The sequence below is a fragment of the Trichoplusia ni genome, chromosome 16 (genome assembly GCF_003590095.1).
Source record: "Trichoplusia ni isolate ovarian cell line Hi5 chromosome 16, tn1, whole genome shotgun sequence".
Lineage (NCBI taxonomy): Eukaryota > Metazoa > Arthropoda > Insecta > Lepidoptera > Noctuidae > Trichoplusia > Trichoplusia ni.
The window spans coordinates 7,028,175-7,051,954 of NC_039493.1; the positions used below are offsets into that span (position 1 = coordinate 7,028,175).

The 23,780-nt window shown below is 38.6% G+C and overlaps 1 protein-coding gene across 1 annotated transcript in view; it reads right to left on the reverse strand.

Annotated features, from left to right (window-relative positions):
* Window positions 1-393: 393 nt before the first annotated feature.
* The window catches only part of LOC113502230 (kinesin-like protein KIF21A), a 56,398-nt gene continuing 33,011 nt past the window's right edge, over window positions 394-23,780 (reverse strand). Inside the window, exons 4-27 of the mRNA XM_026883723.1 lie at window positions 17,297-17,542; window positions 15,337-15,661; window positions 14,768-15,129; window positions 14,382-14,618; window positions 13,835-13,996; window positions 13,354-13,555; window positions 12,835-13,029; window positions 12,317-12,516; window positions 12,022-12,093; window positions 11,861-11,941; window positions 11,690-11,777; window positions 11,091-11,329; window positions 10,480-10,644; window positions 9,745-9,905; window positions 9,329-9,433; window positions 9,064-9,204; window positions 8,732-8,860; window positions 5,181-5,322; window positions 4,669-4,795; window positions 4,135-4,321; window positions 3,705-3,842; window positions 3,340-3,485; window positions 2,703-2,857; window positions 394-2,294 (exon numbers count right to left, since the gene is read on the reverse strand). Of these exons, the coding sequence (XP_026739524.1) occupies window positions 1,893-2,294; window positions 2,703-2,857; window positions 3,340-3,485; window positions 3,705-3,842; window positions 4,135-4,321; window positions 4,669-4,795; window positions 5,181-5,322; window positions 8,732-8,860; window positions 9,064-9,204; window positions 9,329-9,433; window positions 9,745-9,905; window positions 10,480-10,644; window positions 11,091-11,329; window positions 11,690-11,777; window positions 11,861-11,941; window positions 12,022-12,093; window positions 12,317-12,516; window positions 12,835-13,029; window positions 13,354-13,555; window positions 13,835-13,996; window positions 14,382-14,618; window positions 14,768-15,129; window positions 15,337-15,661; window positions 17,297-17,542 (4,407 nt within the window). The 3' untranslated portion in view covers window positions 394-1,892. The remainder of the gene's footprint in view (window positions 2,295-2,702; window positions 2,858-3,339; window positions 3,486-3,704; window positions 3,843-4,134; window positions 4,322-4,668; window positions 4,796-5,180; window positions 5,323-8,731; window positions 8,861-9,063; window positions 9,205-9,328; window positions 9,434-9,744; window positions 9,906-10,479; window positions 10,645-11,090; window positions 11,330-11,689; window positions 11,778-11,860; window positions 11,942-12,021; window positions 12,094-12,316; window positions 12,517-12,834; window positions 13,030-13,353; window positions 13,556-13,834; window positions 13,997-14,381; window positions 14,619-14,767; window positions 15,130-15,336; window positions 15,662-17,296; window positions 17,543-23,780) is intronic.

Below are 23,780 nucleotides of genomic sequence, written 5' to 3' on the forward strand. Positions count from 1 at the left end.
TTACATTCATAAAGGCACTTTTACATAGTCACGTGTCAAGAAGTCGTGAGCTATAAGAGCGAAGCGGAGGTTTGCCTGTGAGAGGGGTGAAGCGGCGGCGCGTGCGCAAGCGATACAGTGCGGCACACCATTATGTAACTGTATCTCTATTAACTGATCCAATTTAAGATCGTCACAATTCAAGTTTTTCAAGTCAAATGGAAAATTGAAAAAGGTTAATTTTCTTTGTTAAATATAGCTAAATGGAACAGAATTTAGATAAATTGTAGCTTGTAGGTCTTAGCTATACGATATTGGTTCGTATCTTTATGACCTATTACTAATATTATATTCGTGAAAAAATATCCTAACTACACCATACCATTTGACTAAAACATTTCTTAGTCATTTAATCGAAGAAAACCGGCAAAATGACTGAATGTATGTTTAATCATGAATGATACTCAAATCTACATGATTGAAGCTGAATATTAGTAACTATTTAAACCCGATACACTATTCATACAATAATATACATTTATAATAAGTACAAAGCTAGAATATCGGGTCATTTGTTAGTGAGTAGCGACATCTAAAGCTATTGTGTCTGTGGTTCAGATGTGTTTGTGAAGTTGATTATCCCTGATATTGCAGGGGTCGACAACATTTTTAACGGCGATTCTTCTGCTAGCAATGTAGTGTATCTGCGCAAGATACTTTTTGTTAAATCTTTTTTTTATTATATTTTTTTGGGACATAAAGCCCCCATATTAAGGCTTGTTGTGATTTTCGTGGTTTATAAGCTGTGAATATGTGGTCTTACGGTACGCACATATAATGTATGCTCAGGATAAGTGCATAGGTGTAAAACTGTGTTTTCATGTATTTGGATGTATAAGGATCATTTGTTCAAGTAAGCAAAACCACCAAATTGAAAAGAAATACAAATTGCAGGGATAAAAGCAAAAGGTATAAAATCAAACTTTTGTATGTGTACTTGCTGTGTGTATACTGAATTCCGTACAACCTCAAAATTATTATATTAAAATTTAATCATTAGAGATCACAATAATTTTGGACAGCAACACAATCTTATTAAATTAGAGTGCTAATTGGCTCAAGCCCACTTGGATACAACATCAAAAATGAGGTTTTAATAACATTTTTTTTTTATTAGTCTTGTTGTTTGTTTGTATGTGTGCAATGTGTAGTGTCGTAAGCACCTGATGCCGCTCACTGCTCGACGGTGACCCGCCACGCGCGCACTTCGCCGCCGCTGCAACACACTCCAATGTTACTTCGCTACCTCAACACTGACAGCCGTATACAAGAACCATACTTAATTAATTTGGACGATGTGAGAAATTTGTGCAGGTTGTAATACATTGCGGGACAGAGCGGCTGTAGTGTCAGAAGAGATTTACCATAGCCTGCAATGCATCGCAACTTGCAAGATTATTTCTCTGTCCCTCAATCAGCTTTAAGTAACATGCTTAAGTGTCTTTCTGTCTCGTTCGTTTGATAGTGAGAAAGACAGCAAGATACGTAAAGGCGACAATTTACTCTAGTTCTTGAATACGGCCGTTTCTCTCCTACAGAGACTGATAATAACTATTGTATGGTTTGGAAATTATAGGTAAAGTTTAGGTAGATTATAATTATCAATACAATAAAAAAATTTAGAATCGAATAATTCAATTAAGTTTAGAGAATCTAGACATGTAATAATATGGTTAGGAAATTATACAAACAAAATAGGGTTAACTAAGATGTTACATTAATAAGTAAATTGAGGAACGTTAAAATAAAGAGTCATGATTTGAAATGTATTTTTTTTATATCAAATTTCAAAGCTACATTTTGATGAATAAACGTTAACAATCACATACACTAATTGGATGTACTGATTGACATTACCGAAACATCAAGTAAAGTTGATATGACAAGTGCGAATGTTGCGATGCTCCACCAACACAGCCATGACGGACTGTTATCAGTCGAAGGGATAAATTGACAACGACAAACGACAAGAACAACAAAATTAATTGACGTCCAACAAGGAGTAAGAGGGAGGGAGGGGCAAGAGGGGGGCATACATACTTCCCGACGGTGTATAGCGCCCTGAGCGTGTGGTCGGGGTGCGCGCGCAGGGCGTGCGGCAGGTCGGGCAGCGCGGCGGGCGCGGCGGCGGGGCGCAGCGCGGGGCCCCACACGCGCAGCGCCGCGTCGCGCCCGCAGCTCGCCACCAGCAGCTCCGCCCCCCCGCCCAGCGTGCACACGCCCGTCACCCAGCCCTTGTGCGCGTTCATCACGCCCTGAGAGACCACGAATATTTTACGGTCAGTACGAGCCAAATAGATAACTAATAAATCCTGATTTCAGTAATTTAAATTTGCAAATAATTTTGATATTGTGTAAAACCTAAACCGTCTTAAAACTCTCAAAAACCGGTCTACTACTAGGACTATATCCTAAAACAACTACTATAAGGGACAACATTTAAATACCCTTAGATCCGGGCAACAAGTAAAATTGCTAGGACTACAACCTCAAACTTAAAATTACTATAAGAAATGAGGTTTAAATGCCATTAGATCCGGTTAAGAGGTAAGGCATACTTTATTTAAACCTGGGGGTAATTTTAAGGTATCCCGGTTATTGGAATTGGGCCTTATTAGGACTTTCTACAAACATTTAAAACATGACACAGTCAGTATACTTACATGTGAGAGTGTATGATCAGTGAGGCTCCACCTCTTGAGGCTGGTGTCTCTGGACGCGCTGTACAGTACAGTGTCGTCGCAGCAGAGCGCCAGCGCCTGCACGCCGTCGTAGTGCGGCGGCTCCAGCAGCCAGCGGTTACTGGCCTCCCAACTACCTGTGAACGATGATGATTCATATTCATATTATTTATTTGCATTCCACAATGTTTACACAGATGATATTAGTAGGTAGTAACGGTACATAGTTAGGTAATGGGCATCCGGGGGCTGATCTTGAAAGCTGTTTTATCGTGTAAGCCTTATGATAGATTTGAAGCCCCTTGGAAAATCAATCAAGGCTTGCTTTTTTTGCTTGTATCGTGAGGAGTGGTACAAACATTTAAGTCACATAAACAAAGACACCCAGACCCTGAGCAAGCATTCCTGGTTCACACGACTGCTTGTTCTAGACGGAGATAGAACCTGCAACACGTTGCGCTCAGTGGGTTTAGCGTGGAGACCTCGAACCCTCAGTTATCCGTGCCGTCGTCAGTTATATCAAATTCGAAACCTAACAACGAAAAGCTAATTTTCAATGCTTAAAAAAGAGAAATAGTCGACCGCAAATCACTTCACTTAGTAAATATAATTGGTTTACCTGTGTCTTGCGGCTGCATGTCCAGTGTCCTAACATAATGGTCCTTGGAGCCGGTAGCCACCAGGTCCCCCTGCGGCGCTCGTCCTATAGCTAAGCACATGACAGCCGCCGCGTGGCCCGTCCACAGCTTGCTGAGGCATTCCATCCTAGGAAAACAAAAATGATCATTTAATGTGATTTTTAACTTTTATTTAGAATTATGGAATTCAGACTCTATACATTACGCTAAAGATTAAATTTGCTTGTCCCTCAGAAGCAACGATCTCTGCTCTTTCATTGCGGCATATTAATAGTGGTGTCACCATTGTTCTCGTCAAATAAGCCGTAACTGCAAGTCTTAAGGTATAAAGTCGCTTGTAGCTTACATGCGCAGGTCCCACAGTCGCAGCTTGTCACCGGCGGCGGTGTAGAGGCGGTGCTGTTGTGTGAGCGCTAGCGCTGTCACAGCCACTTCACCGCCCACGCCACGGTTAGCAGGACACGGGCCTGTCACTCCTGATGACCTGGATAGAAATATTAATTTATGTAAGGTACGGCAGGTAAAGTAGGTTTTATGTACAATTTGATTAAGCCAGGGCTTTAAGAATATATTGATGATATTCTTGCGACTCAAGTTTGATTGCTGTTATCAATCCAATAAGTTAAAAGTTTTTCCTCTATTTGTAATTCTAGCAACTTAACATTAAAACGCTACAAAAGGAGAAAAAAGAAATAGTATTTAATAAAAAAAAACACAACACTCATTCGCAGGGCACCACTGCTCACTCTAAAAATACAATACATTAAACTTCGTACCACAGCGTAGTAACAGGGGTTCGAGATCTGGTATCGAACATCCTGACCGCGGCGCCGGCAGCAGCCAGTACGAGGCGCGAGTGAGTCGCGTCCCGCTCGCCGGCCGCTAGCGCCGCCACGCCGCCGCCGCACCAGCCACGCCAGGTTTCTACTCCCACCGTGAAGTCCCAGCCGCGGACTGTGCGGTCTGCACCCACAGGTAGATAGGTATAGAGTCGTTAGAGGCAAGAGGAAAATATTATTCAAGATGTAAAAAAGAGAAAATTAAATATGACATAATGGGAATCAAGAACAAAGAAATGGAAGTCTTTGCTGGGTAGTCTGGGCTGAAGACGACGAGCCACGATCATAGCAATTTCTTTCTTAAATGCAGGACCAAGTTGTACCTCAGTTTTTTTAATGACCTGTCGAGCCGAAAGAAAATTGCTTCCAGACCAAGCAGATTAACAACATATTGTTTATTTGAGCCATGGTAATAATTTCATTGAGTACTGAGTACACTTTTGTTTGGTTGGTTGCAAAGTTAACACATACCGACTCCCCCGCTGAACAGCATGTCGGATGTGGAGGCGAGCGCGAGCGCAGCGCCGGCATGGCCCTCCGCCACGTGCGTGCACTGCAGCCACGCGCCCGTGTTGTTGCCACCGCTGCCGCTCACACGCTGGACATATACATTTATATGAACTTAATGGACGCATACCAAGAGATGATATTTTCGGCCTAAATCCATCAAATAAAGACTCCGACTATTTTCGTCACGGTAATATTGGAAATACAAATTGAATTTAAAGTTGTCTTAATGATTCGCTTTCAATGGGTCGCAAAATTAGCTCGTACTGAAGACAGCATACCTACAACTTAATTATTATTATTAAAATAAATTTGTAAGTCTAGTTTTACATTATATACTGTCTTGTTCCACACTTCGAACAGGTTATTATCCCAAGGTGGACATTTTTTTAAAGTTAGTCATTTAAGACTAGACAATAGACAAGTACTTCCAAATCGATTCAACGTTCACTACAACAGCTCATCTCTTTACTGACCTTAAGCGCGATCTCTTTGACGACTCCCTGCGGCGTGTTGTCGTTCCCCGCGCCGGCCAGCCTGAGGAAGACGTCCTCCTCGCGCGCGCGCCGCGACGCGCCGGGCGAGGCGGGCGGCGTGCCCGCTGTCGCGCTCGCCTCTCTGCGTTAGTGCACGCGTTAGCAAGCGGGGCCGATATGGGAGTTACACAATTGTTGTAGCCAGAAAATATGTTTGTGACGTAATATAGATAGCGATTATGTAATTTTTCATGGTTTTTATTTATTTTTTAATGCTTATGCACTAGTTACTCAATAGCATCGCTGATCTCTGCAAGTTACATCAGCGTTTGAACCAAAATAATAAGCGTTAAACGTTATTTTGGTTTAAATCTTTGCCCAACATTTTGTTATATGCTTTGGCTTGGTTATGACTATTTTCTGACAACAACATTGAAATGAAAACGTGATATAAGTAATTAGTAAACGTGAGTGTTGGTAGGTAAATCAAAAACTGTGCGCTAGGTTAAACTTAAATTACAAAACTTGATTAGTATTTCTTTTTCCTTAGTAGTTATAGATTTTAAGTGACGTAGCTTTGGGTATTTGATTTAGATTTTATTTAGTATAACGATGTATTTTGAACAAGAATGAGTTTAAGGCTTATAATCGCATGAACCGAAGTCTATTACGTAGTTAAATATAAAACGTAAAAAATACATAACAAATGAGTTTCAATGATAGCACGGCATGAATCAATGGGGCACAATGGTATCCATGCCATGAATATGTAACCAATGAATAATATTGACCACAAAACGAAACTTTATACTTACTTTAGTCTTGTGGAACTAATCTTGTATCATCTATGATTTCTAAGTTTCTTGTCATATATTAAAACTAGTTTCTGTTAGGAGGTGGGTAAATACAACAGTGTGAAGACTACATTAATACTTATGCAATTGCAACCATTTTTTATTTAACATTTTAGATTCTTATTACAAAACGTTCGGCCAGGTTTCCGAGAGTTAAACTTTGGAAAGAGAAATTGAGCTTCAAATACCAATTAAGATATTTCCAAACAAAATTCATAGATTCAAAACGTTGCTAAAAAGGAACATTGGTAAAGTAAAATAAGTGTTACACAAAAGTATCAAAACATGTTAATTATTTTGGATGTAGTTTACGTCTTCGTATAATTTTTTCTATTTAACAACATACTGTATCATTAAAAAACGACTTTACTCAACATTATCTTTCAATTATTGACTGTCTACTTAACACCAGGGTGTTTCTCATGCAGTATAGCGGGGGGTGCGTCATGCCGGTTGCAAACAAAACACAAGCTGTATTGCATCTATTTATTGTGCCTACATAATACACATATATAGTACATACATAGTACCAATACACACATTATATACTAAACAAATACTTGAATCTTAGATAAGATGATTTATGAACTTGTACTTATAAGATTATACGGTTGCTGACTAAAATAGTTTGTGCTGAAATAAGATTTTAATGAGAAACTTTTTGTAGTAGGATTTGAATAGGTACTTTTAAATTGTATTTTATTCATGTGCGGTATCTTATTGAGTCACAATATTTGCAAGTAAATCATATCAAATATTTTAGTCAACAATAGCGAGCATGAACGTTCATCATCAGGTATTTCTTTAGTATATAATCTGTGACGTAAATCTACGGAGTTAAAGCTCACGTTACAATTGTGACGATACACTTACACGCTACTTCGATATAATACAGTAAAATGCATCAAGCTAAACAATTCATTTGGATTAGTATTATTATTTAACATTTATGCACTTAAATGCAAAAGTTCCCATTAAAACTATAGTGAAGAATGGAAGATTTCATTATACAATAATAGATCTTAAACACTTGATCATTAAGTCTAATTTCAGCTGCCATTGAATAAGGTATCAAGCATCTTTGGATATATTTGGTTCGATACCCGTATTTTTAGTAAATAAAATATATTATTTTACATTTTTATTATCAACAGTTAAAATATTCTTAATTCTTTATATACATGGTTATGTGTAGTTCAGCGTAAATGCGTACGTACGTATAATACGTGCGCGCCCGTAAATCGTACGTACCGTAATGTGAATACATCGATCATTTAAAATGGTTTTAGAAACTATAAGTACTTAGTCTAAGAAGGTGAATATAATTAATGTTATGTTATCATTGGATTATTACAACATTCTCTAAGTTATCACAACAGTAAGTCTTAATTTACATTACGGCTGTCTTACGATCATTATGTGTAACCTATTCATCTGTAGTTTAAACTATCGATATTTCTTGTCGTGGTATACAATTAAAATTATAAGCGGGATAACTCACTTTTTTATCATCATCAACATGTTTTATAATCGTGTCAAGTTTCTGTTTTTTGTTTTTCTGTTATAGTAACTATGGTTAGCTTTTTGATATTTTGTTGGAAACAATTTTTTCTCGTGGAAAGAAAAACAGATGATGAATGCGTTACATAAATTCACAGACAGCACTTTTAGTATTGTTAGTTACGTATCAATTTCTAAAACCATTAAAAACAGCGTGTATATATGTTATGGCGTAGATGAAGCAATAAATAAGGGCAAAGCATGCAGAGACGTGTAGGAGGGTGTTAGACATGGGGTAGGGTTGCTGCGCGGCCCGCCCCGCTCCTCAGTCCTCGACTATGGACAGCTCGGTCAGCAGGCTGCAACAACACACGCGTCAGCCAGCCAGCCCAGCCGAAACCGACCATCCCTCACGATACCCCGTACTTATATGTGCAACGACTCATTTCAATACACGAAATTATTGAACTATTGCTTAAGATTCTGGGATAAAACTTTCATGAGAACCACTCTCATAGATTGAAAATTATTGTCATTTGTTTTCATTACTCATGAATACCAATGAATATTGTATTATTGCACGGTTGTCAATTCTTTTACTACAATTTAGTTGGAAATGAGTTCGCCTTGCACATATAAATAGATGGTACAAAGTAGATATATGTAAACAAACATACAAACACAACTCCCTGTACTAAATACTTGCTAACTACGAGTACCTTACACCGTCTACAGTGTAGCACATATACCCAAGCAGTGTACCATGCAGAAAGGGACGGCTATATAGCGGATATACCGGTGCGATAGAGACAGATACTAACTACTCAAGCTTCAAAACTCAAAGTAAAACATATTTACAGCAAAAAGAAAATAGAATAAACCAATTGCTTAAAGAATCAGTCAGTTCAGTTATGTTTTAGAAAAGAAAATTGAAAGAAAAGTAACTTAAATAAAACTCAAAATACTAATAGTAATAAACTTTCACAGGAAATACCGAAACTGAACACATTTCATATAATGTATTATCTTCTTTTTTCCACTGCAGAGCAAAAGCCTGCTTTTCTGACCCATAATATTTGTGTATTTTTACAAAACATAATTTTTCCATAAAAATAATATTTGTAAGACAAATTACGTATGGTAAGTGCTCAGTTCCGACAGATCCTTGTGTTCAGGTATAACGGTTGGTGTACGTACAATGATGCAGGTTTGGAGAGGTTGTGGTGTCGGCGCGGCGGCCGCGGGGACTCCGGCGGGATGGGGGCCGCGCGACGCTGGACGGCGGGGGACTGGGCCCCTGGGGCAGCCCCTAGTGGCTGTAGACCTCTGAGGGACAAACAACGTAGGGTTAATTGGGAAACTGGTTATATTACTGTGGCCTTGGTATTCAGAGGACAGATAGTTTAGTTTCTTCGTTGTTTAGAGTGTCCCAAGTATCGATGTTGGGGCCTTTATACGTCTGATCTCTATCTCAATTTTATAATCCTCTAAATGTAGTAAAGGATAAAAGTGTATAATTATCATCATACCGCAGGCTCCCAGGCGCGCTAGGCACTCGGCTAAGCGGCGCGGGTCTCGGCGGCCCGGTCTCCACCATAGATTGCGTCATGGGGTCCTCCTCGCGACCGAACACGCCCAGGTCTCGCAGCCGGACTGAACCGCGCCGGACACTAAAGAGATGTGAAGAGGTAATAAGGTTGTAAATCGCTCGAAATATAGCTACGTATAACGTAGAACTGTAAAGTTTGCAAACAACTTTAAATCGTGTAAATAATTTGACAAGGTTGTACTGACGTGTTTCGTTGGAACGGAGAGTTGGTGTTGTCATCTGGAGGGGAAGTTGGCGCCGTACTCGACTCGCGAATACCGTTCTTAGGCCGCGATTCGTTTAACAGAGCACTGTGAAAACAATTCATGCATCATATTAAGTTCATAAAAAATGTCGAAATTAGCTATTTTCCAAATGGTACCGCTCATAATAAAGCGAAATCGAAACTTTTTTTTTATTTCAAGTAGGCCATTTTCCTAGCACTTTCATAACGTTACAATATGACTGAAAAAATTACCTGATGGTTATATCAGACTTACTTAAAATGTGCATAGGTAAGACTGATACATGAAACTACTAGTTCAATCCACATACAACTACATAGTTGTGGTTACATACCACAGTAATGACAGATATAACCCAAGTATAGTCCGGTCCATACCTGTCGACGGGCGACACGGAGCGCGTGGAGGTCCCGGAGGACACGTGCGCCAGCAGCGCGGCCAGCGCGGCGGGCGGCGCGCCCCACGGGTTCAGGTTGTGGTCGCCCGCCGCGCCCGCCGCGCGCAGCGCGCTGGCCGTGCGCTCCGTACTCTCCTCCAACTGGGAATTATTATTACAACTATTGTAATAAACATTATTGAATAAAACCGTCCTTATTATTGGTAGAGCCGGAAACAGCTCTTCCCACAATCTCCTGCAATCCTTTGTTTACTGGCGGACTGTGTAGTGAATCAGATACATGGTGTAGATTTTATTTGGTCGATCGTATAGGTGACGCACCACGTTACGAGTATCTAGTTATCTAGAGACTTCTACTCTTCCATACACAATTTAGTACATAGAGATTTAATAAAGAATTTAAAATAGATGGTAGCGCAACGGGATAATGTTTTAAGGCTCATAAAGAGCTGCAGTTTCATCGCGAATCGACACTGTTTATTAATTAATTCTTATGGTTTTTACAATTTCTTCTTGGATATGGGTTTAATTCTTATCCTTTGCGTTGATTTCGAGCAAGGCGCCGCAAGTGGTAATGCATTCTTGTTTTCTCTATCGTATTTTTTACTCGACCCTCAAAAAGATTAGGTGCTAAATTTTTGTAATTTTTCGTATTTCCGTTATTTGTTTTACAGTATTCAACATTTTCAGTTTTGAAATGAAATATGTCTCTCACCTCTTTAAGCTGCGCGCGCATGTCGTGCAACATCTTGAGGTTGCGCGCGGCGTCCTGCGCGTGCTGCAGCGTGAGCGCAGACAGTCTCTCCAGCGAGTAGCGCCCAGCTTCCACCGAGTCGATGTGGTCCAGCAGGCGGGGGAGCATGGTCTCGTCGTTTTCCTCCTGAAAATGGTACTATAAGGTTACTGGTATTCAGACACACCGTCTTCAACCCTACGTATTTTTATCTGTAATATGGTCTCAGGAAGCTACAGACATGAAAAGATCTTGGCTGATACTGCCGCCGATTCAACAAGTGCTGACGAATCGCTATAATGTATTAAACTGTCATGTCAAGTTGTCATACGACTCCGCCATTAAGGAATTTAATCCTTGTGTCGCGGGGGTTTCACAATACACATGCACAAAGACACCCAGACTCAAAACGAGCAATCTTGGATCACATAAACGCTTGTCCTACGCGGGGATCGAAATCGCAACACGTCGCTCAAAGTGGGTTTGGCGTGATGATCTCAACCACTCGGTTATGCATGCAGTCAATTTCTATTCTAAAGCAACGAGATATAATCTAAGCTTCTGATTTTAGCAATAATCTATTGAAATCTTACCTCAATCTGCATGATCTGCGCCTGTGTATCAGCAATGGCGTCCCTGAGGTAGCGCAGCAGGTGTTTCGCGTCGGGGTCCTGTTCGCTGTTGCGCGCCTTCTCCCGCTGCTGCAGCAGGCGCTCGAGCGCGGCCTCGAGCTCGCCCAGCGTGCAGCGCGCCGCGCACGCGCGCGACACCCAGCACTCGAGGCGGGACCACGCCTCGCGGTATGACGTGCTCTTGCGAGATCGGGAGCGATCTAAGGAATTTCTATATTAATGTCGGATTTTATAGAAACATGGACAAACCAACAAAATATATCTCGGATAAAGGTAGTAAAAATAACTTTTGAAACAATGAAAACACCTTTTTTGACATTATTTAATACGACCCGGAAATTGTAATATGGCAAATCATAATTTGAAGCAATTCCTAACCACACTAGCCACACTTTTGACTTTAACTGTGGCTGAATGTTAGCTTTTGGTGAATGATATCGACTTCTTTTATTGAATTAGTAGTAGTACAACAGTTCTGCCTAAGCATCGCTCTAAGCAGCCACCATCACGTTATTTGAACTTTACTGCACAACAATAAGGTTTTCTTTATAACATCTCACCATGTAACCTGCCCGCAGCACGACTGCTAAGCTTGTCTCGATGTCCTCGTCTTAACAAGGATACCTCCTCTTGCTTACGTCTTAGTACCTGTAGAATAAGAAATATAATTAATAATTTTCTCTCATTGCGTAAGGTAGGAAACTAAATTATAAAGAAGAAGTCTAGCTTACCGCTTCTTTCATCTTAGTTTCAGCTTCTAATGATCGTATCAAGTTGGCGTTCTTACGAGATTCCTTTCGCAGTTGGGCCACCTGAGAGAAGATACAATTTAGTTTCATATATGTATTTCAAGTATTAACGATATGGTTTCATATTAATGGATAAAACAAACCTCTTTAGCTCGCACCGCTTCAGCTTGGGCATGACGTTTCGCTTCTTCGCGCATACGTTGTACTAATTTCACCTGAAAATAGTATTACAAAATGTAACATAAATATAATAACATGCAATTAATACTAAGAAACTGGACCTCTTTTACATCGATACACAACAACTTCATTTCAACTCTATTGAATATACTTCAAAACATTTTAAGCACCAATACTCATGCCATTGAAAAATAAACTTTAAACCCTACGTCATAGGGAACAATATTTATTAAACTGGCTATCTTTCAAATAACCTACCTTATCTCGCTTCATATGCTGCAACTCTGTCCTCAGCGTGGATATCTGCTGAGCGGTCTGTTGCTGGGAGCGCTGTAGCCGCGTGTGTTCCCGCTGGGCCGCCTGTAACCGCTTCAGTTCGCGCGACATGCCCGCCACGCGACGCTCGTATTCTTCCTTCACACGTTTCAGCTTTTCACTCGGAGGCGATGCTTGTGTTGCTTGATGAAAAGAGAATAGATTGTTAGATAAAAGTAGTTATAATGTAATGTGAGTCCAAAAAGCGGGACACAGCTGGACAAAATTAACGATTATTGCTTTACAGAGACGAATTTTGGAGTACAAATGAGTAGAACTACTAGAACTCAATTAGCAATAGAAAGAAAGAGAGATAGAAAGATAACCTCAAAAACATGAAGGCATTAAAAAGCGTACTGTCAAAAATTAAGACAATTATTATTTAATCTACTAAATGACGTCGTAAACATGTACATATTATAGTATATGACAAACACAGCAGGCAGTTTAATACTACTTACCAAGAGAAGCGAGCACCTTATCCTTCTCATCATTGGTGGCTTTGATCTGATGATGCAGAGTATCTAGGCGCTGCTCGTAATGGTTCCTCAGTGCTTGCAGGCGACGCTGCGACAGTTCCAGCTGTTCTATGAGGCGAGCCTTCGTGTCTATATCCTCACTTAACGCTGCCAGTTGAGCTGATAGGACGCGTTGACCTAAAAAATTGGGAGTGGATTGAGTAAATAGATGGTGATTGATTATTTAGTTGATGACAACACATTTACGATATAATGGTATTGTGGTGCACGGTAAATTTGAGTGTGATTTATACTGCTTCATACATACATTCATATTATGGTTAATACAATATCTAATGACGAATTGAGAAGTTAAGATTCTAAATATTTGGGCGTTCGTATTAAAAAATCACCCAATTCTCATCAGAGTCATCACGTTAAAATAACGGCCTATAACAACAGCCCATCCTTAATGCTGCATTGCGTACAAAAAGAATGCATCCAGTAAATTATATTTGGTACCTTTAGCCTCAGAATCTTCCTCATCCGAGTCACTGGGCTCTCCATCCCCGTCGGAGGGCTCCGAGTCTTCAGCACTCTCGCCCTCCGCGCGCTCCCTCTCTCCTATAGGCCGGTCGTCCACTGCACTCGTCATACTCTCACTCATGTTCAGCTTACGCTGGAACTCCAGCTCACCCATACTACGAGCAAGAAGCTCTTTTTCCTAAGAGCAAAATAAATTCGAACTTTAATTATCGAATTTATGATAGAAGGTTATTGTAAGAAAAGAAATACTCTTTCTTCTTCTGGTTTGCGAAAGTATGATGTGAAGAAAAAAGGTCGCATGGTTAGACTAGATACTAAAGAGATCAAAATATCTTAGTGTAAATAGTGAGCGAAGGTATTACTATCCTCATAGTTTTGGCGGATTGATTCAATTTTAAATAACATGCTGGCCTAAATTCATTTGTGCTTTTTGATTGATACAACATGTAAAACGTACCTTATAAAGTTCCCGTTTGGCATCGTCTATGATTAGCGACGGGTCTTGCACTGAGTCGTTACGTGTCCTCGCGACCGTCGCCTCTCGCTTGCGGCTCGCTTCATACATCGCGTTTGATTCTAATAGCTGCGCTCGAAGATCCTCGATTTCGCTTACGTAACCCTAAACAATAAAACAGAAGAATAAAAATCTTACCCGAGACTGTATTAAAAGTAGTAATCGAAAGATGGACGATAAGTACATAGTTTCGTTTTAGGGATCCGTACTCAAAAAGTAAAAATGGAACTCTTCTACTAATACGTTCCGTTCATTTATTACCAGGCTACAGCCTAAACGAGAAGGTAATAAACGAACCTCTTGACAGTTGAAATTTACACAAATGATTCTTTGAAATAAAGATAAGTCGCCAGAAAAATAAAAAAAATTGAGGTCATAAGGAACGGTCATAAGTTGGATAGATGTTTTTCTTTACTCGATATTATGGTAATGAACAATTTTGGAAACGTTAGAGTAAAGAGTATCATTACCATATATTGCTGCATATTACCTGTACTAACGACGTGAGAGAACAGTCGTTAGCATCTGGACTGCCATCCTTGGGCGCCCAGTTGCCTAACGCCTTCTCAGCGATCAGCTCACTGTTCCTGGCTGACAACTGCTCGATGGTGCCCTGCATGGCTTTCACTCGCCGTCTCAGTGATTCTACTTCTCCAGTAAGGATAGCATTTTCTTGGACGACATCGCTCCAACCTTCCTCGCCATTTTCTGATATTACTCGTTTGCCCTATTACAAGAAAAAGTATAGTTAATAGAAGTCAAATAAGCCGAATCTAGTAATTAAGTTCAGTTCTCGATCTGTCTAGTCGATTTCTAATGAGCTAATGTAAAGAAGAAGTTCAATCAAACAATCAAGAAAACTTAGAAATTGTCTACCTGTTTATATTCAGCAAGTTCTAGTTGCAACCTCGCCACCTCTTGCCTCAATTGATTAATAGTCCGTGACGTCAGATCTTGGTTCACCACACATCTGTTCTTGATATTCCTCGCTCGGTTGGCATACTTCAGCGTATTTAAAGTCTCCATGAAGTCCCTATCACTGGGGGACACGCAGGCTATCATGACGGTGTTACTGTTCCCCCCTAATGAGTCTTGTAACAGCCTGGTGAGCTTCGAGTCTCGGTACGGAACGTGCAGTACTTTGCGAGACTTGTCGCCGAGAGCGGATATAACGTTACCGAGAGCTAACAGGCCGCAGTTAATTGAAATACCTTCGCGTGCGCGCTCGCCGGTTGCACCTAGCAACAAAAAGATGTACGGTTGAAGGAACACGTCATATTTCATTTAAAACAAGTAAAGTGTATTAAGTTTATGCTTTAACACATTTTTTGTTCAATAGTAAGCAAAAAATGGTTCATCGCTGAAAAAATAGAATGCAGAAATCTTTGTTAAGTTAACAAATAATAACCATATTATCTCTGTATAAGATTCTGTAAACTACATACCAGTACGTTTCAGTCTTTCGGATCCAGCTAAATCAACAAAATGGAACTTGGCTGTGAGCGTCTCGTATTGTTCGGGCGCCTCTGCATCGGCCTCCCTGTCGACAGTCGCGTCCTGGTCGGCCGCCAGCCGCCTCTGACGCAGCAGCAGAGTGAAGACCGCGTGTGATCGTGACGATGAAGAGTTCATGTTGGTAGCTGCTGTTGTTCGTGCTAGAGCTCCAGCGCGAAGAGCTCCTAGAGCTTCCCTCGCGCCTCGGACGGCTCTCATTGAAGCACCTACTATTTTGACGCCGCCACATCCGTCTTCTGTTATCCTAAGTGCTCCCTAAAAATGATGAAACATTGTTTTATTACACCTACCCAAAGAGATTTGCGTGATTCAGTGATAATAAAGTATCACATTTTAGTAATTCTATAAATAAACTTTATTTTAAGACTTTCAACATTAAATCCAACACCGGAAATTGTTAAGTGTCGTCGACACTGTTTCGTAACGACATCACTATTTTAATATAATTGTTTTATTGCAAAGAATTACCATTGAATGAAAAAAAGCTGATTGCAATTATCACGCAAGCTTTAATTGTTAACACTGTCGTTTCCGGCCTGCAACGTATTTATACGCTGTTTACGTTAAACACTATCTACATAGCTGATAATTGATTAATAAAATGCGCGCATGTAGAGATAGCACGCTTCATTGAACCTGGGGAACATTCAGATTACCTTATTATTAATTCTGCGACGCACTGATTTGTTAAACGAGAGACTCCTGTTCAGTGGCTCGGAGAGGGACTCTCAGGTTATTATTACATTAGATATTTATAAGTGATTTTAAGGTTGTATTTCTGACCAGGTTTATTCCTTTTCCTGTATCCTCGAGTCAGCAAGTTGGGTTGTAGAGCTGACACCGTTGCACCGAACGGTACTAATTAGAATCTAGTATAAACTGGGAAGCTACAACCAATGTAGTTTGGAATACAGGCTAAGCAAAAAGAAATAGGCAACAAGTTTCAAAACGAAGAAAATAAAACTTCATATAGACATCGCTATTATCTTAGCTAAATAAATAAAACTTGTAGGTCAGATCTGTAACGCTTCAATCAAATTACTCCAATGCCATCAATATAAAGCAAATATAACATTTAAAACCGCACAACTTCTACCAGGTGCACAGAACTCAGAACATCAAATTTTTGGACTCTTCAATGACTTTCAATAAACAAGTGAAGTGAGTAATATAACACAAATGTTCTTTGATTTTTTGTTCATATCTCCGTGACAAAGCGCCACGATATCTGACTTGCGAAATGTTTGACGGATTTGTAAATTGTGTGAAAAAGTGGCATGGAACGGATTTGTTTACTCGTTTATTGTTTAAAATTGCGAGGTTATAATGAAAATCTCATGTATTTTAGTATCACATCGAATGCCTATTATTCTCTATCGAAATCTTTTGAACTTAATATCGGTTTAGTATTTTTTTTGAACCGGAGATTATGATCATATTACAATTAAAGTCGAAATGTGATTCGTACTTTTTAAATTACCGTTCATAACTAGGCCGCGTGATGCGAATGAAATTAGATTTTTCGGACGAATGACTGTCTTATTTGCTGTACCTGCTTACTGCAAAAAACGTGTTATTTTATCTCGATCTTAAAACTTTTGTAAACGGAATTTAGATAAAACTTGCGTCTGAGTCCAAGTTCTAAATTTATAAAGAATATGTTTTATGAAAGAATATGTCAAGAAAAACTAATTATTTGTCAGATAACTATGTTGAGAATGATGAAGTAAGGATCAAGCTTATAACCCAGTTCATTCATATTTCAAAATGAAGACTATTGGACTAGTTTATTTATAGACCCAATTTTCCTCCAATACTACACAAATTGGAAAAAAGAAAAATCAAAGGAGGTCATTAACGGCGAGGTCATTAAATAACTGATAACAGTACCTTAGCAAACGGATCCTTAGCTGGGTCAAGTAGATCGACAATGTCTTCATTGTAGAGCTCTATGAACTGCGCTTGTACGGAGAACTCTGGCGGGAGCTGGCCCTGCGCGCGCGCGTCGTCAGCCCTCGCCTCGGCGCCGGCGAACAGGTCGCGGATGGCGCGCGGGATGATGCCGCGTCTTTCTTCGTCGCCGTCACCCTCGCCCTCCCAACCGCTGCCCATCGTGTAGGTTTTGCCGGAGCCGGTCTGGTAAAAAAAAAACACCTCGAAGTCTTAGATGGTGATGAAATGAGGTATCCTGTGTGTGAGGATTGGTTGATAATTATATTGACCACCATATTATCTAAACCCGATTTGCAATGACTCTGAAGTTTCTGAAGTACCAAGGATCATGTTACACCTAAGCCATACCGACTTTTGAAAAAGCATTCTATATTCACGGAGCCTTCTCTTTTATTTAAATACATTTGTGTTTGTAAAAACCAGTAGGTAGTCAAGGTTTGTAAAAAGGTTTTGTTCCTTTAGTTCTGATTGGATTAATTTTACGAACATAAATATGACCTTTGATTCCCTTCGTTCTTATTCGATTAATTGATATTCGATTAGCACAAAATAATCGGTAAACTACAAATATATGTGGTAACGAACATGACCTCACAAATTAAATAGCTTTATAATAAATTACGTATCTGATAATTGATATTAATGATGAATTCAAAATTTGATCAATTATACTAAATAATTTAAATTATAGCTACCAAAAAGCACAAACAATCTAGGACCACGAGAAGTTTTGAACAAACATAAAAAAATGCTATTGATATGTATGACCCTCCAGTATTATTTATATATTCGATCAATAAAAGCCAAACCAAATTTAATCATGAAATAAAATAAACATCATTAATAAGAAGTTTACTCATTTAAGATCAGATATGTAAATGGTTGAACTCTACAAAAATTTTATTTGTATTTAGTTCAAACTACGAATCCAGGAAGCAACATCAAAGCAAGTGTCAGATCCATGACTCCATTAATTACTTAATCAAGTCGGATAGATAAGGTTCCATGTTCCCACGGACACGGCGTGTGACCACGAAATTCACTTTCTAAACTCGTGACTCTGAAGTACGCCGTACGACCATATGTCGACGATTATCTTACAGTAATACCTATACCTCATAACTTATTCATTCCGAGTACGGTGTAAGTGTTTGTACAGCTGAAATCGAAAGTATGATTGTGGCGATTTGCTTATTCATTCATTGAAAGTCAATAAAGTCATTTCTGTTTCCCATTCATGAATTTCGCGTTAGAAATTTAAATTGACGTTGTCATATTTTGCAATAACTTGCAATAAATATATAAGTAAGTTGGAGGATAAAAATAATTATAAACGATGAATTAGCTATTCAATATATTTTTACATTTGCTTAAGCATCGTCATTCGTTACTGTTAACTCAATCTAAGCTTTACACACAAGCTTAAGATAAAGTAAAAACCGGTAAATAATGAACGACTTGATTGACAACAAAACCTCCCGGATGTGCCTGTAAATAGCATCTACTTATAAAGGCTGATTAAAACAAACACGGCTATCAACATTCAATTACATATAAGTAAATCATTAATAGCTATTGTTACACATGTTTCGCATCGGCGTCGATGTGTCTGCGGCGACGCGCGCGTGACTGTCATACACAAAATACAGAACAGACCGTGAGACAGACCCACAACAACTATTACTTTACAATTATATAAAGTTATCGAGAAAAAAAATCTTAACACGTGACGGAGTTAAATCTATCAGATAAAGAGTTCAGGCGTAACAAAGAGAGAAAGTAAGCGGTGATGCGTCGCTAATCATATATGTTGGTAATTGTGAGATAAAAGTTAGAAAATGGACAGCATGTTGTGTTGGGAGGGACGATTTCTAAGATGGTATTTGTAAATGGATGAGACAATGGATACGCGAAATATCCCAACAAGTTGCAGAATGTGTTGTTTTTTTAGAATACTGATAATGATGCTACTGTTTCGAGTCCTAGCAACGAGAATTTTATTTTTTTTCTTTGAGTTATTAATTAGATACGACTAAACGCTATATTATTTAATGTTCAGGACCTAAAAAGTGCCTACTCATTCAATTTCTATATATGTAGATGAGTACAGATCGATATCGTTGAAATATGAACGAAAACGCGTACCTACATATTTAAGTCCTCATTTCTATAATACATTTTTTTGATTAAGCATATTTATTATTCATGTGTACAGTTAAATTCTTCACAAGGTAGATTAATAGCTATACTCATAATGATTGGTATGACCATGTTCATGGCGTTGTTCTGACTTCGCTTGCGTCATAACGCCAACTTAGCTTCAAGAATGTTTGACGCAATACTAAATGGCTGGCTGTTCTTCTACTTGCATACATTCAATTATTAATAGATTTGAAACCTCCTTGGAAAAGGGCTTTCGAATATATTTTGCGTAGACCTTTCCGTTTGGTTTCCCAATGAAATGAGGATCGCGAATTCGCAATATTAGGTTACGCTTGGAATTCTTAAGTATGTTTATATTTTCGGTATAATATAGATATATTTCGGATACTGTGAGCCTACTGCCACGTCTTAGATTAGTTTTTTAACGGATGTTGCAGAAGCTCTACGTCACGTTGTGCCGTCACGCTTCAACAGCCATAATAATATTCATTGTTTGAGTAGCCTTATATCAAAGGATCAATCCTATTAAACATTAGGTTTTGAAAAAGCACGAGCATCACACATTATCTTTGTACACCTGGAAGAAAATTTCACAACATGCTGAAATTTTCTAAAAAGGTAAATAAATACATCCCTATTTTTTTTGTCGGCCTTTATATATTTCTCAAACAGACCACCCAATCTGTGAGTTACCATAATACCTAATTATGTAAAATACATTTTCAACTTATAATAAGACCTTTATCAAAACACGCTTGCACTTTACAAATTGTGAAAGGTCGAAAATGTCACAGTATTTCGGACATGTGTTTTATCATTCGCAGAAGCGATGTGCCACAAAGTTAGGTAGCTCTATTGGACATACTAATGAATTGTACAAACGGATTTTGTAGATGTTTTGATAAACAATTATCGAGTGTATGCGAAAATAGACTTAATGTTTACAAGGACACAAGTGAAATTGATTTGTTACTCAAAGTTACATAGGTCATGGATGAAACTGTTTTGCTAATATTAGGTGTGGCAATATGTAGGAGGCTTTGGTTTTGCCCATAAATACGTTACACGCCTTTCTTGTCAGAATTTCTAGCAGGATTACATTAACATTTCGTGTGATATTTCAGATTTCTGCATCGCCTACATTCTGCCATAATAGGTCAAACAGTTAAAAGTAATGGTTTGGCACGGCTTGAGGATGTAGAGAAACAATACAATGTATTTCTTTTTGTTTGTCTAGAAGTTTGTCTAGGAAAATAAAACACTTTTATAAGAGCGTGTACCATTTTTTTTTTTAAATTAAATTATGTTATTGCCTTAATCTTAAAAAACCTTGTCATATTTTTCGCCAACTGTACCCAAACTGCCCACTTAATTTGCGATATTTAAGCCAATTAATAATTTGCATATATTAATCTCCTGTTTAAACATTAGGTGTGGTATTTCGGGTGATAAATATTAATTGCTCACGTAGGACATAGTGTGTATTTAATAGTTTTTATTAATCACTGTTCAAGGTACACATCCTCATCATTGATAACTAGTTTCCAACGTTCCGTTTTGGTGTTCTTACATAATTGTACTTGTGGTGTAAGTAAGCAGAATGTAGCGATTGATATTTGTTAAGTTTGATTTGCATCGCTTGAATGTCAATGTTGTTCAGCCACGTGTAGTACCTAATAAGTGGTGTTGTTTACGGTAATAAACATATAAATTAATCAGGTTTATTAATTAGTTGTAACTTTCAACCCTTAATGAGGTTAGTGAATGCAAATTATAGTACAATAAAATGAACGTTTAATAAAAAAAATACCCTTAATTACGTTATGTGAATGTAAATTTTACTATCGCACAATAAAATGCATGTTTATTGAAGAAAAATTTAATGTTCCATTTTTTTTTCAATTCGAAAAAAAATGTTTTTATTGAACTTGCTACAACTTATGACTTAAAGCAAAGGGCGTCCACGATCGTTTTGTTTACTCTGATGTCACCTGTGCTAAACGCTACTCCGTAATGCGGAACCATACATCTAGTCAGACAACATAAACCCGCACTTCGATACCGAGAATACCGTGTCCTTAAATAATGCAATAACGATTGGCTTAGCACACACCTTGCAATAATAATATCGTATTTATAGTCAACGTAGGACAATAATTACATCTGTATTGGAACTTACTACGTCGTAGGTAAACCTTTGCCTTCGCATACATATTAAAAACACATTCAATTTTATTCAATAAATCATTACTATTAAGTTATTGTTACTGTTACGATAGGTATTTATAAAGCTTAGAATATCAAACTGTCAGTCTAATAAGTACGAAAAATATTAAGTTTATAGTGTATTCACAGCTTTTTAAACTGCTAGCTGACATAGAGGCGTCTGTCAGTCTGTCTAGTAAAGGTCGATCCGAGCGAGCTTTAGCGAGTTCTCACAATTATTAAGATTATGTCCATAAAAAGGGAAACGATTTTATGGAGTTAGCTAGATGATTTACGAGTAGCTGCATAAGCGCCAATTATAAAGTGAACCATCGAATTTTCTCGTCATTATTAATTGATTTCGAATTTTGTCAAGCGTTTTATAAAAAAATTCAAGGAAGGCTTTATGAACCTAATATAATCAGACCTGCATACGCATAGTAAGTACCTGTTATACCTTTGCGTCGTGTGTGGCCTGCACATAGGAAGATGACCATTGTGAAGTGTAATAGAAGCTTATTGTTCAGTTAACAAGAACTAATTGAATGCATAGATTAAACTAGCCAAGTAGAGGTCCGTCTTTTTAAATCAAATTAGCATGTTGTATATAAAGTTTAGTTTTGTTTTATCTAGCTTGTTTGATACACGTGTGACTTCACAAATAAAATTGTTTATTAATTTTTTGTTCATTACCATATAATGAGGATGGACTCAAAAAATATAATTTTCTAGAGCGGCTTATTGTTGTCGTACTAATAAAGGCCATAGTCCACACTCCCGAAGACGTCTCACTTAACTGAAACGAGTGATAAATCTCCATGTAACTTATTTATCGTAACTCCTTTTAGGGTATCGTACAAATACGTTTGTATCGACTGTTTTGTACTGACCGTATCTATTGACTAAGTATGTACTTCAGGTGAAATGCAATCGCTGTATCAGTTTCAAAGATTGTGTTGATAAGAATGCTATAAGTGAGGTGATTTGCAATATGCTGCCGTTGAGATTGTTTGCGAGTGTATTATCATTTCATTATTTAGAGAGAGCGATCTATAATAGGAAAAAGAGTTTTGAAGATGTAACTAATTGGTCTAAACTAGAAATCAAGTAGCTCTATATTTTGATATTTACTTTCCGTAAAAGAAAAACCAATTAACATTCCACCTCAAACTTTACCATATTCCTAATGACAATTGGTAGCCAAAATTAAACAATACTTAGACTCATTTTGACAACCTTGAACGACCTTTAGATTCTGCATACTTTATGCTTCATAACGACTTCTTAAGCAGACAATTGAATACACATACACCTTGCAAAACAAGGTTGAATATAGCAAATACGCACGAGTATTTGGTCAGGTGTAACCGTCCTGTTTCCCGTTAACAAACCTACACTGACCTTTACTCAAAACCGTGGCAAAATGCACCTTATCTACGCAAATGTAGGATTCATTATCCTTATCATTTTCATGATAACAGTGACGAATTTGATGTTATCATTTGGCGCCAAACATGAGTCATTGTTATGCCATGAGATCGCGGTTAGAAAATATTTGTTTTATAATTCTAATGTAACCTTTTTGACATCTTGATTCAGACGGGCGTGTAATTCCGTAGTTGACGTAAGACTGACCTAAATTATATGGACATAGTATAAGTACATCGTTCATTTGTTTAGTGATAACAAGATTACGGAAGTTTTGAAGACCCGAATATAAAACGATGCCACTTTTGTTTTTTTTTTTTTTCTCTAGCCCACTGTGTCCCACTGCTGGGCAAAGGCCTCCCCCAAATCCTTCCACGACTCTCTATTCTGATCCGCATGGAACCAGCCTGCGCGGTAAGCGTTAAGGTCGTCTCGCCACCGCTTCCTAGGTCGCCCACGACGACGCCGTCCATCCGTTGGCTCCCATAGTGTGGTGACTTTGGCCCAACGATTGCTTTCCATGCGGCTAACATGACCCGCCCAATCCCATTTTAGCCTGGCAGCCTTTTTGCCGACGTCTATAATCCCAGTTTTGGAACGCAGCGTGGTGTTCGGAATTCGGTCT